This window comes from Microcaecilia unicolor, chromosome 5, assembly GCF_901765095.1.
Source record: "Microcaecilia unicolor chromosome 5, aMicUni1.1, whole genome shotgun sequence".
Classification (NCBI taxonomy): domain Eukaryota; kingdom Metazoa; phylum Chordata; class Amphibia; order Gymnophiona; family Siphonopidae; genus Microcaecilia; species Microcaecilia unicolor.
The window spans coordinates 361835419-361848775 of record NC_044035.1 but is presented as its reverse complement, the minus strand read 5'-3'; the positions used below and the strand labels follow the sequence as shown (position 1 = coordinate 361848775).

At 41.5% G+C, this 13357-nt stretch overlaps 1 protein-coding gene across 1 annotated transcript in view; it reads right to left on the bottom strand.

Annotated features, from left to right (window-relative positions):
* Window positions 1-13357, bottom strand: part of ZFHX3 (zinc finger homeobox 3) — a 481419-nt gene that overhangs the window by 201677 nt on the left and 266385 nt on the right. Inside the window, 1 exon segment of the mRNA XM_030204671.1 lies at window positions 7338-7569. Coding sequence (XP_030060531.1) covers window positions 7338-7569 — 232 coding nt within the window.

The following is a 13357-nucleotide window of genomic DNA, read 5'->3' as shown; positions in this document are numbered from 1 at the left end:
TTAGAACCCAGAGATCCAAGTTCACAAGCTGCTTCAGAAACTAGCTACACCAAAAACATAAAGACCAACATGTGTATATAGAAAGGAGATGTGAGATGTCATAAGGGGAGGGGGTGTATGATACAGGCATTTAAACACCTAAGAGGTATTAATATACAAATAAACAACTTTTTTTCAGTGCAAAGGAAGTTGTAGAATTATGTGTCGTGATATGAAGTTTCAAGAGGATCACTCATGCCATCTTGGTACAGGAAGTGAAAGCTAAGAAATGGCTACCAGATGAAGAGGATACTAACCTAGTGGTATTACAGGCAAGACAGATAGTCTATTATGGGTACTATGCAAGCCTGAAATCATACTTTGGTTCAGGCTCTGAAATGACAGTAAAACTGACAAGGCCCATTTCTATGTGACTTCCAGTTGAACTACTGTGTGAGTCAACAGCTCATGATCTATTGAGACACAATGTCACAAGCTATATGAGGAAGGGGTGCAGGTGCAAAATAGCTGACCACAGGGGTTTAGAAATATGACAGTTAGTGACAGTTAACAGATGTTCAGGAGAAAGAGGGAACAATGTAGTTCCTCAGGAAGATGACAGTGCTGCCGAAAAGTGTAGGCCTCTTCATTATCATACAACCAATTACCTGTAACTACCATGAACCTGTCATATGTAACCAATTAACATGTAGCCAATTACCTGTAACCACAATATTACAATATGTAACTGAAATTATCTGTATAAAAGTGATTGTACCAGGAAGCTAGAGGCACAGTATCAGATGTAGCCAATGCTTTTGTATAAGCAAAGTCTGTACTCTCATGAGAAATTCCAATTTGTTATCTGTGCTTGATCTCTTGCTGAGTAAATAAACGATCACTTTTCTCATTCTAAACGTAGCCTTGGTTTATTTATTCCACCTATTAGGAGGTGGCTGGTCCATACAACTTTAGAAAGGGCTAAATAAACCTAAAATTCAAGGAGTAACATGCATGGAGAGAAGATTATAGTCCAAACAGCAGCACTGGGGAATCTGCATGTATTGACCGTGGTTAAAACCCGAACTTCAATGAGCATGAGAAGACCAGATAGTTTTATACAACGGCTTCACTACTTTTCATACTAGTAAGGAATACAATATGGAAAGGAAACAGAGTCCTAGATATAGTGTTGGTCTTAAAAGACTCAAATGAAGATGACATGACATGAAATGGATAGCAGTGCAGGTGCTCAAAGCCAGTATATTCTGAGCATCCTTGAGACTGACAGGGAGATAATGGTAGGAAATGGGCCGAATGTAAACATGTATTTATTTCTGGATTTATATACTGCCCCTCCTGTTAAAGCTCCAAAGCAGTTTACAACAATATGAATTAAAACAATAAAAACATCTATCGCATTTAGCAAAACAAAATAAAAACAATTCTGTCATAAAATTAAACATATCAGAACAAACATCAAATCATTAAGTAAAATCAAACTGAAAAGGCCAGGTCTTGCCTAATTCATAGAACCTGGTTACATATGTAATCCTTTTTAAATTATGTGGAATCATGTAATATAATACAACTTACAAACATATTCTGCTATACCTCTCAGTTGTCAGCTGGAAATTACTAGGAAATACAATTAAGTAGATGGAAATAATAACATTGTCATAATTAACTCTAAATTAACAAAGAAAACGCATTACTGGAAAATAAAATTACAATTGATCAAAGATGAAGTCAGTTCTCATTACCTAACAGAGCTCGTTGAAAAAAAAAAGTCTCAACATTTTGTCTATAGAATTAATATGTAAGTGAAGAATCTTAAATAAAGAGAATCTCTTCCCCAAATTTTGCAGCTTGGAAGGCCAACAACTTTTAATCTCCTTATGTCTCTCAATGAAGGAGGAGGAAAGAAATAGGGATTCCTGTGTGATTTACATGAATTAGTAAACAAAGGACTCTGTTTACTAAGCCGTACTATAGATGCTACAGACACCCATAGGAATGTATGGGTGTCTAGCATTAGCGTGCGTTAAAAATGCTAGCGCACCTTAGTAAACAGGGCCCAAAGTGATCATACCAGTAGCAAGGAGCTTTTCCATTGAGAACTTTCAATAAAAAACAAGCCAAATTAAATAAAATCCTTGCTTCCACAAGTTTGATATAATAGTGGGAGATTCTATAGAACCTTTTTTAAAGAAAAGTCTTATTGCAGTATTTGAATGGACTGAAGTTTTTTAAAAATGTATTTTTACTACCACCCAAATAAATTATGTTACGATAATCTAGCTAAGTAAAAGACCCTGCACTAACATACAAAATTGATTCTCTGCAAAATATTTGTGTATCAAAGTTTTCTCAGTAATAAAAAAAATGACAATTAAAAAAACTAACCTGAAATTCTAACAACAGAGTACTATCCAGATAAATCCCTAAACTTTTTTATGATATGTGAAATCTTAAGCTTTGATTGTTCAATACAAGTTGAGGAAAAGATAGAGACTGGTTTATAATCAAGATGTAAAAATGTACTTTTCTCCGTATTTAATTTCAGTTTATACGCAAGCATCCAATCTTCCACCAAACTGATGGCACTTTTAATAATAGAAGTCTCTGACTGAATTGAGTATGAAAAGGGAATCAAGAAAATCCAAGACCTGGATCATGACATGTTAGTCAAGAGTGTATGAACACGTTGAATAATATAAGTGACAATGGGTGAGCCCTGTGGTACTCCACAGGGATTATTACATCATTGATCAGAAAGAGACACCCTCTCATTTTGACCTTATATGAGCATCTTGTAAGAAATCCATGTAACCAACTGTATAAATGACCTGTTATTCCTATTTTCTCGAAAGCGTATAGTAAAATGTCAATCTACAAAATCAAATGCCTTCACTAAAGACTTGGCGTGCTTTATCTGAAAGGGAACCACAACAGTTTCAGTACTGTATGAAGATCTAAACCTGATTGTATTGTGGGGTAGTCAAGATATTCATTGTTGTAGTGTGACTAATCCTTCTAATAATTTTGCCAAAAAAGGTATAGATGCCTGGGTGGTGTTAAGAGCTCCCCCCCCCCCCCCCCCAAATTGGCTGCGTGGCAAGTGCTTTACTTGCCGCATGGCCATTTCCTGCAGGAGAGGGACACTTCCCTTTTACCCTCTGCTGTAAAAGGGGGCCTCAACACGTGTGAAAAAACACAGGCCGACACCAGTGCAGGCCCAAAAGGCCCAGAGTGACTACATTTCAAAAAGCTATAGATAAGTGGCAGCAATCAAGCCACATAGCTGCTGAAATGTTTCCCCCCACTTAGAAGGCAAAAATATACATGGTTTAAGAGCATTAACCCCCTCAGTTTCTCATGTTAAGTCCCAGTTGAAACAAACACTTATAACAGCTGTGCTCACTTCAGAAGAGATGGAAAAACTGACAGGGAAAGTATTTAAATTATGCGTGTGTAGCTCAGGTCTCACCGACCAGCTCAGTTCTCACTCTGATACCGACCTGGACCATAAACAGAAATCCTTTTATCATTTCACTTTCCACAACTCACTCTTTCTCATTCAAGCTTATGTGCGGGCTGGGGCCAGATAAAAATCCAGAAGGCATAGGATGTTAAACTGGGCTCTTCACTCTCTCTCTCTCTCTCTCTCAAGGAATACTCACCACTCCAAGGAATTGTATTTTATACAAAACTTTACTGAACTCGGCAACAGGCAATAAATCCTTATGTAGTGTCAGCATTTGGTTTAAGAGGTTTTCAGTCCATCCAAGACTGTTTGGTACAATCTTATCCACTAATTGAACAGTTTCTTATAACAATCGCAAAATATGTACAACTCCTCCAGTCCATCATCCATCCCTTTGAGTTATATAATCGAAGGTTGAGCTGACAGCGTTGGTTGTCACCAGCAACTCCTCCAGGATTAGACCTGCTTGTCTGTCCTCTCCTCCAGAGCTGCACTCTCGGGTCTTGAACAGGCTGAAAATAAGTCCCCATTAATTCAGCCTTAGGTTATCTTGCCTTTCAAGGAAACCCCCTTTCCTCCTAGGGTCCTGGTGCGGTGAAGGCAACCAAAGACCATGTACTCAAACAGGAACTTTTATTACCTGCATTTATCTGGATTATTATCTGGATTTTCAAAAAGCGTTTGACAAGGTACCTCATATGAAAGGCTACAGAGGAAATTGGAGGGTCATAGGATAGGAGGAAATGTCCTATTGTGGATTAAAAACTGGTTGAAGGATAGGAAACAGAGTGGTCAGTATTCACAATGGAGAAGGGTAGTTAGTGGGGTTCCTCAGGGGTCTGTGCTAGGACCGCTGCTTTTTAATATATTTATAAATTAGAGATGGGAGTAACTAGCGAGGTAATTAAATTTGCTGATGACACAAAGTTATTCAAAGTTGTTAAATCGCGACAGGATTGTGAAAAATTACAAGAGGATCTTACGAGACTGGGCGGCTAAATGGCAGATGACGTTTAATGTGATCAAGTGCAAGGTGATGCATGTGGGAAAAAAGAACCCGAATTATAGCTACGTCATGCAAAGTTCCACGTTAGGAGTTACGGACCAAGAAAGGGATCTGGGTGTCGTCGTCGATAATACGCTGAAACCTTCTGCTCAGTGTGCTGCTGCGAATAGGAAAGCGAATAGAATGTTGGGTATTATTAGGAAAGGTATGGAAAACAGGTGTGAGGATGTTATAATGCCGTTGTATCGCTCCATGGTGTGACCGCACCTTGAGTATTGTGTTCAATTCTGGTTGCCGCATCTCAAGAAAGATACAGTAGAATTGGAAAAGGTGCAGCGAAGGGCGACTAAAATGATAGCGGGGATGGGACGACTTCCCTATGAAGAAAGACTAAGGAGGCTAGGGCTATTCAGCTTGGAGAAGAGACGGCTGAGGGGAGACATGATAGAGGTATATAAAATAATGAGTGGAGTGGAACAGGTGGATGTGAAGCGTCTGTTCACGCTTTCCAAAAATACTAGGACTAGGGGGCATGCGATGAAACTACAGTGTAGTAAATTTAAAACAAATCGGAGAAAAGTTTTCTTCACCCAACGTATAATTAAACTCTGGAATTCGTTGCCGGAGAAAGTGGTGAAGGCGGTTAGCTTAGCAGAGTTTAAAAAGGGGTTGGACGGTTTCCTAAAGGACAAGTCCATAAACCGCTACTAAATGGACTTGGGAAACATCTACAATTCCAGGAATAACATGTATAGAATGCTTGTACGTTTGGGAAGCTTGCCAGGTGCCCTTGGCCTGGATTGGCCGCTGTCGTGGACAGGATGCTGGGCTCGATGGACCCTTGGTTTTTTCCCAGTATGGCCTTACTTATGTACCTTCAAACTCCACCTCCACTGTCAATCATTTGCTAGAAACATTTCCCTCTGCAACTTATTCCACAACACTCCCCCTTGGGCTGGGTTGGGCTTCCCCCTCCATCTAGGGACATAAGTACATAAGTACATAAGTAGTGCCATACTGGGAAAGACCAAAGGTCCATCTAGCCCAGCATCCTGTCACCGACAGTGGCCAATCCAGGTCAAGGGCACCTGGCACGCTCCCCAAACGTAAAAACATTCCAGACAAGTTATACCTAAAAATGAGGAATTTTTCCAGTCCATTTAATAGCGGTCTATGGACTTGTCCTTTAGGAATCTATCTAACCCCTTTTTAAACTCCGTCAAGCTAACCGCCCGTACCACGTTCTCCGGCAATGAATTCCAGAGTCTAATTACACGTTGGGTTCACAGGATAAATCCCTCCTCTCAGTACCCTTCTCCACCACCGCCAACTCCAGGCTCCGCTCATTCTGCCTCGCCTCACCCTATGCTTGGAACAACCTTCCTGAACCCTTACGCCAAGCCCCCTCCCTGCCCGTCTTCAAGTCTTTGCTTAAAGCCCACCTCTTCAATGCTGCGTTCGGCACCTAACCCTTACCGTTCAGTGAATCCAGACTGCCCCAATTTGACTGCCCCTATCGGACCGACCGTTCACTTGTCTATTAGATTGTAAGCTCTTTGAGCAGGGACTGTCTCTCTTTGTTAAATTGTACAGCGCTGCGTAACCCTAGTAGCGCTCTAGAAATGTTAAGTAGTAGTAGTAGTAGTAGTGGGTGAAGAAAAATTTTCTCCGATTCGTTTTAAATTTACCACACTGTAGCTTCAACTCATGCCCTCTAGTCCTAGTATTTTTGGATAGCGTGAACAGTCGCTTCACATCCACCCGATCCATTCCACTCATTATTTTATACACTTCTATCATATCTCCCCTCAGCCGTCTCTTCTCCAAGCTGAAAAGCCCTAGCCTTCTCAGCCTCTCTTCATAGGAAAGTCGTCCCATCCCCACTATCATTTTCGTCGCCCTTCGCTGTACCTTTTCCAATTCTACTATATCTTTTTTGAGATACGGAGACCAGTACTGAACACAATACTCCAGGTGCGGTCTCCTTCCCCTAAGTGACTCCAGGGAGAAACCCAACACCACTCAGTAATCCGCATTATAATGGGGGATTACGTGTGTATGCCCATTGTTAAATATGAATACAAAAAACAGCAGCACACATTGACCTCCAGAAACAGGACAACGAAGAGTTCTTTACTGGAAAGACCCAACACGGGCCGTGTTTCAGCGACCAAACACCTGCATCAGGGGTCTCTGAGATTGAAGAACTCTTAAATTATAAAGATAAGAAATCTGTGAATTCAGTTCAATGACACTGAACATAGTGGTTGCAGGTTCTCAGCTTCAGGGTGAAGGCATCTGCAGTGGGTTGTCACACAGAGAAGCAGCGATGCCCCACTACAGGCCATCTTGTGAAACAAAATAGGGAAAAGACGGAGAATAGTGGAAGGGTCTTCCAACATAGGACACTAATTGTTCAAGAGGGAGGGGGTGGAAGGAGAGAGGGAGATGCTGGATAGCTACAGTATAAAGAAAATGAGGCATCAATGCCCCTCACCCCCCACCCCAAACTATGCCCATGTTCAAAGCCCTGTTGCATCCCCACTTCTTGGAAATAGAAAGCTGTAACTATAGAGAGTGAGGACATGATAGTCATGAACACAAGCGAATTACTTAAAAACCTCATTCTTATTTTTGTTTTTAGCACTGCTACTGTCAAATGCAGGTGGCATCACAAGATGCAGTATTGGTACCTCTGGCAGAGAAAAAGGTGATGCTATGTAGGGGAAGGAGGAGATGAGAAAAAAAAGGGGATAAACTGGCCCTGGAGGGAGGGGAAATGAGAGATGCTAGAAGCCAAATTCCATGGACTGTTAGCTCTAATTCACACAAACCAACCCTGTATATAAGAAACAGGACACTGACCGGCATCAACAGAAGAACACTTTTGGATGGTGAACATTTGTCTGAAGTTGTCGTCTTCTTCAGGCAGTCCTTTCTGGAGGCACTGGAGCTTGCATAGACTCTCGCTGCGTTGGTGTTTCATCGAACGCACGTGCTGGATTAAATTCAGTTTGGCCTTGGTAGAGTAATTGCACAGGACACAATGATAGTAACACGTTTCTCCCTCCATACTGCTTTCATGCTGCTGTAAATGCTGGAAGACAGTAAAACAAAGCACAACGCTCAGCAGGCTCCACAAATTCTAGAAATTAACAGTATGATATACCAGCATTAATATTAATATGGCACCTCCCATTCAGATGGAGTTTAAGTGTAGTTTAGAGATTAGAACAGGAAGCGGGGTTCAAATCTTGGTCAAGTCACTTAACCCTCCATTGCCTCGGATACAAACCTAGGGACCCTTTTACTAAAGGTTAGCATGTGCTAATGGACATTAGCACACACTAAATGTTTATATCTGTGGGCCATATGGCACTTAGCACATGTTAATATCTGTTACCATGCGTTAAGCCTTTAGCAAAAGGGCTCCTTATATTTTAAGCCCTCCAGAGGACAAACAAATATCTAACGTTCCTGAATGGAACTCAACTACTACTGAGAAGGTGCGAGCTAAATCCAAAATAATAAAAATAAACCCCATCAGTATAACGGAGAACATTTCATTTACTAAATTCATCTAATGTCGTTTAGAAAAAATCCAAAAAGGTACTAACAGCTCACAAATTGGATGAATGAAAGAATTGTACAAGTTTAGAAAATAGCCAATTGTCTTAACTACAACTAGAAGCAAAAGTGGACTTCAGGCAGCCTTGACCAGTAGATGTTTCCTGAAATTGTCATGTTTTGCCTTCCATGAAAAAAAACTGACATGGGGTCAGTTTTCTAGCTACTATGGGGAGTCTACCCTAGAGATCCCCACTTTCACCTATTTTATTTAATTTTAGTTTGGTTCACTTGGGAAGCCCCTATTTTATTTATGCTGATGACATTCAGCTTATTTTTCCAATTTCAGATTCAATAGTTACTAAATATAATATTTGTTCAAAAATGTTTCCATCAGGTAGGTAAGTGGATGAAGACTAATTTTCTAAAACTGAATACAAACAAAACATCGGGACACGCTAGAGAGGTACAATTCCTTGATGAAATCAAGGACAGCTTTATGGAGCAGCTGGTGCAGGAGCCGACGAGAGAAGGAAAAATTCTAGACTTGGTCCTTAGTGGAGCGCATGATCTGGTGAGGGACGTTATGGTACTGGGGCCACTTGATAACAGTGATCATAATAGGATCAGTTTTAATATCAACCTTGAAGTAACTATACACAGGAAGTCAAATACGTTAGCGTTTAACTTTAAAAAAAGAGACTATGATAAAATGAGAAGAACGGTGGGAAAAAAAAAAAAAAAAACTTAGGGGGACAACTGAGAGGGTAAAAACTGTACAACAGGCGTGGACGCTGTTCAAAAATACCATTCTGGAGGCCCAGGCCAAACATATTCCACTAATTAGAAAAGACGGAACTCCAAAAGACAGCCGGCCTGGTTGAAAAGTGAGGTGAAGGAAGCTATTAGGGCTAAAAGAAATGCCTTCAGAAAATGGAAGAAGGAACCGTCTGAAAATAACAAGCAGCAGCATATGGAGTGTCAAAGCAAATGCAAGGCACAGATAAAGAAGGCCAAGAGGGATTACAAAAAAAAGATAGCATTAGAGGCAAAAAAACATAGCAAAAATTTTTTTCGGTATATTAAAAGCAGGAAGCTGGCAAAAGAATCGGTTGGGCCGCTAGATGACCGAGGGGTAAAATGGGTGATCAAGGAAGACAAAGACGTAGCGGAGAGATTGAATGAATTCTTGACCTTCTTTATCTGCACCTTGCATTTGCTTTGACACTCCTTATGCTGCTTCTTGTTATTTTCAGACGGTTCCTTCTTCCGGTTCATCCTTCTTCCAGGATGGTATTTTTGAACAGCGTCCATGCCTGTTGTACAGTTTTTACCCTCTCAGTTGCTCCCCTAGGTTTTTTTTTAACCGTTCTTCTCATTCCCCCCCCCCCCCCCCAAACCCACCTCCCCGCTCCCCCCGTTTTCTATTTCTGTTGATGGCTCTCTCATTCTCCCTGTCTCCTCAGCTCGAAACCTTGGGGTCATCTTTGACTCTTCTCTCTCCTTCTCTGCTCATATCCATCAGATTGCCAAGACCTGTCCTTTCTTTCTTTACAACATCCGTAAAATCTGCCCCTTTCTTTCCGAGCACTCTACCAAAACCCTCATCCACACCCTTGTCACCTCTCGTTTAGACTACTGCAATCTGCTTCTTGCTGGCCTCCCACTTAGTCACCTCTCCCCTCTCCAGTCGGTTCAAAACTCTGCTGCCCGTCTCATCTTCCGCCAGGGTCGCTTTACTCATACTACCCCTCTCCTCAAGACCCTTCACTGGCTCCCTATCCGTTTTCGCATCCTGTTCAAACTTCTTCTACTAACCTATAAATGTACTCACTCTGCTGCTCCCCAGTATCTCTCCACACTCGTCCTTCCCTACACCCCTTCCCATGCACTCCGCTCCATGGATAAATCCTTCTTATCTGTTCCCTTCTCCACTACTGCCAACTCCAGACTTCGCGCCTTCTGTCTCGCTGCACCCTACGCCTGGAATAAACTTCCTGAGCCCCTACGTCTTGCCCCATCCTTGGCAACCTTTAAATCTAGACTGAAAGCCCACCTCTTTAACATTGCTTTTGACTCGTAACCACTTGTAACCACTCGCCTCCACCTACCCTCCTCTCTTCCTTCCCGTCCACATTAATTGATTTGATTACTTTATTTATTTTTTGTCTATTAGATTGTAAGCTCTTTGAGCAGGGACTGTCTTTCTTCTATGTTTGTGCAGCGCTGCGTACGCCTTGTAGCGCTATAGAAATGCTAAATAGTAGTAGTAGTAGTAGTAATTTTATCAGTCTCTTTTTTTAAAGTTAAACGCTAACGAAGTATCTATACACAGGAAGTCAAATACAAGGTCAATATTAAAACTGATCATATGATCACTGTTATCAAGCAGCCCCAGTACCATAACGTCCCTCACCAGATCATGCGCTCCACTAAGGACCAAGTCTAGAATTTTTCCTTCTCTCATCGGCTCCTGCACCAGCTGCTCCATAAAGCTGTCCTTGATTTCATCAAGGAATTGTACCTCTCTAGCGTGTCCCGATGTTACATTTACCCAGTCTATATTTGGGTAATTGAAGTCACCCATTATTATCGCACTGCCCATTTTGTTTGCGTCTCTGATTTCTTTCATCATTTCTGAGTCTACCAGCTCATCCTGGCGAGGCGGACGGTAGTACACTCCTATCACCGTCCTTTTCCCTTTTATACATGGAATTTCAACCCACAATGATTCAAAGGTGTGATTTGTGTCCTGCTGAATTTGTAATCTATCTGAGTCAAGGCTCTCGTTAATATACAATGCTACCCCTCCACTAGTCCGGTCCACCCTATCACTACTATATACTTTGTACCCCGGTATGACAGTGTCCCACTGGTTATCCTCCTTCCACCAGGTCTCAGTAATGCCTATTATATCCAATTTTTCATTTAGTGCAATATATTCCAACTCTCCCATCTTATTTCTTAGACTCCTAGCATTGGCATATAGACATTTCAGAGTATGTTTGTTGTTCCTATTTGCACGATGCTTAGTACTTGACACTACTGATTTGCCATCTTTTGTCTGATCTTTAGTTGTGTTTAAGGGCACCTGGCCTACCATGGTCTGTTGTGCAACCTCACTACCCAGAAACCCTATCTTCCCTGCTTGTGAGGTATCCTTGCAAGATACCTTATCCTGAACCGTGTGCTTTTGACCGACTGTCGGCCTGCCCCCCATTTCTAGTTTAAAAGCTGCTCTATCTCCTTTTTAAATGCCAATGCCAGCAGCCTGGTCCCACCCTGGTTAAGGTGGAGCCCATCGTTTCGGAATAGGCTCCCCCTTCCCCAGAATGTTGCCCAGTTCCTAACAAATCTAAAACCCTCCTCCCTGCACCATCGTCTCAGCCATGCATTGAGACTCCGGAGCTCTGCCTGTCTCTTTGGCCCTGTGCGTGGAACAGGTAGCATTTCAGAAAATGCTACCCTAGAGGATCTGGATTTGAGCTTTCTACCTAAGAGCCTAAATTTGGCTTACAGAACCTCTCTCCCACATTTTCCTATGTAATTGGTACCCACAAGTACCAAGACAGCCGACTTCTCCCCAGCACTATCTAAAATCCTATCTAGGTGACGCATGAGGTCCGCCACCTTCGCACCAGGCAGGCAAGTCATCAGGCGATCCTCACATCCACCAGCCACCCAGCTATCTATATGCCTAATGATCGAATCACCAACTACAACGGCTGTCCTAACCTTTCCCTCCCGGGCAGCACTTGGAGACATATCCTCGGTACGAGAGGATAGTACATCCCCTGGTGGGCAGGTCCTGGCTACAGGAGTACTTCCTACCTCACCAGGGTGATGCTTTCGTTCTAGGAGACGCTTCACGTCTACCCGTTCAACTCCACTCATTATTTTATAGACCTCTATCATATCTCCCCTCAGCCGCCTTTTCTCCTTTTTTTAAATTATTTTATTTATCATTTACTTAATTACATTCACATTTATCACATAAATGTAAGGAAAAACAGAAATTAATATAAAGGAAACAGAAAACATTTTCTCTCATCAATATATATTATATAATTGTCCACAATTGGGAGATCCAAGATCAGGAAAACAAATCTCAAAGAAAATAAGAAAAACTCAAAATAGTTAATCTTACAATTCACATTTTCTGAGGGAGGAAGGTTAATCTGTAATTGCAGCCGGTACAGTGGTAACTAAACATCTTTTAATTATGTTATGTTATAGAAGGCTTATTCACCCGTCAACTCCCTCAGTTTGAGATTCAAGGCAGGATAAACATATCTAATTAAAACTTAATCATTATATCGTCCTTTCCCTCATTGCTGATCAATGTGTCCTCAAGAAATGTGGTAGCGACATTCTGTGATCCTGTAAGGAGATATAAATTATTGTTCACCAACTCAAGTACAAAGGTGGTTGTTCCCACAGGGGACTGTGATATAGATAAAAATGTAAATTTGATTCTGAAAAATATGGGTAACCAATGATACTTTATAAACAAGGGGGTCACATGATCAAATATCTGAGCATAGGCGGTCGGTGGCCCAACTGTTTGAGGAAGCTAAAGGGGGTGGGGTTAGGGGTGGAGCCGGGGGCGGGGCTTATATCCATAATTGTCTGACAACACAGAAAAAAAATAAGTAAAAATAAAAGAGTCACAATACCTTTTATTAAATTTAGATATTAGATATGTATCATATGTCAAAGAATAAAGTGGTTGCTCAAAGCACATACTAACCACAATTGCTCAACTGCAAAACACTATGCACAACTTTGTGCAAAAACAAACTCAGGACCTTACTGTATCATAACACTGGGCAGACTCTAATAAACCAATATACCACCCATACGGAAAATGCAGACCGTCAACAATATGAAACAAGGGATCATATCATCACAATTCTCATGTAGAGCCACAAAACACCCTTTTAGGGTGGATAGTGTTCACAATGAGCTCCTTTTATTAACGACCATATGTAGATCCTTCAAAAGGTAGTGTGTCATGATTTAGGCTCTAAAACCCTTTCTGATGTTTTGGTGCCACCTCAGTAAGGCCAATACACAATCTCTCCACTGCAAAACACTATACACAAACTTGTGCAAAAACACACTCATAACCTTGCCAAACCATAACAGCACTAATTCCAAGGACGAGCTACGACCTTATGCGTGGAAAGGCAGTACTGTAATTACACCAGGCTCTAAAACACCATTACATTACCTCGGACAGTGGAATGTTTGCTGTTCTCCTGGTTCTGACAGAACCTTTCTCCCCAGGCTGGACAGATGGTGCTAGATGTAGCAAA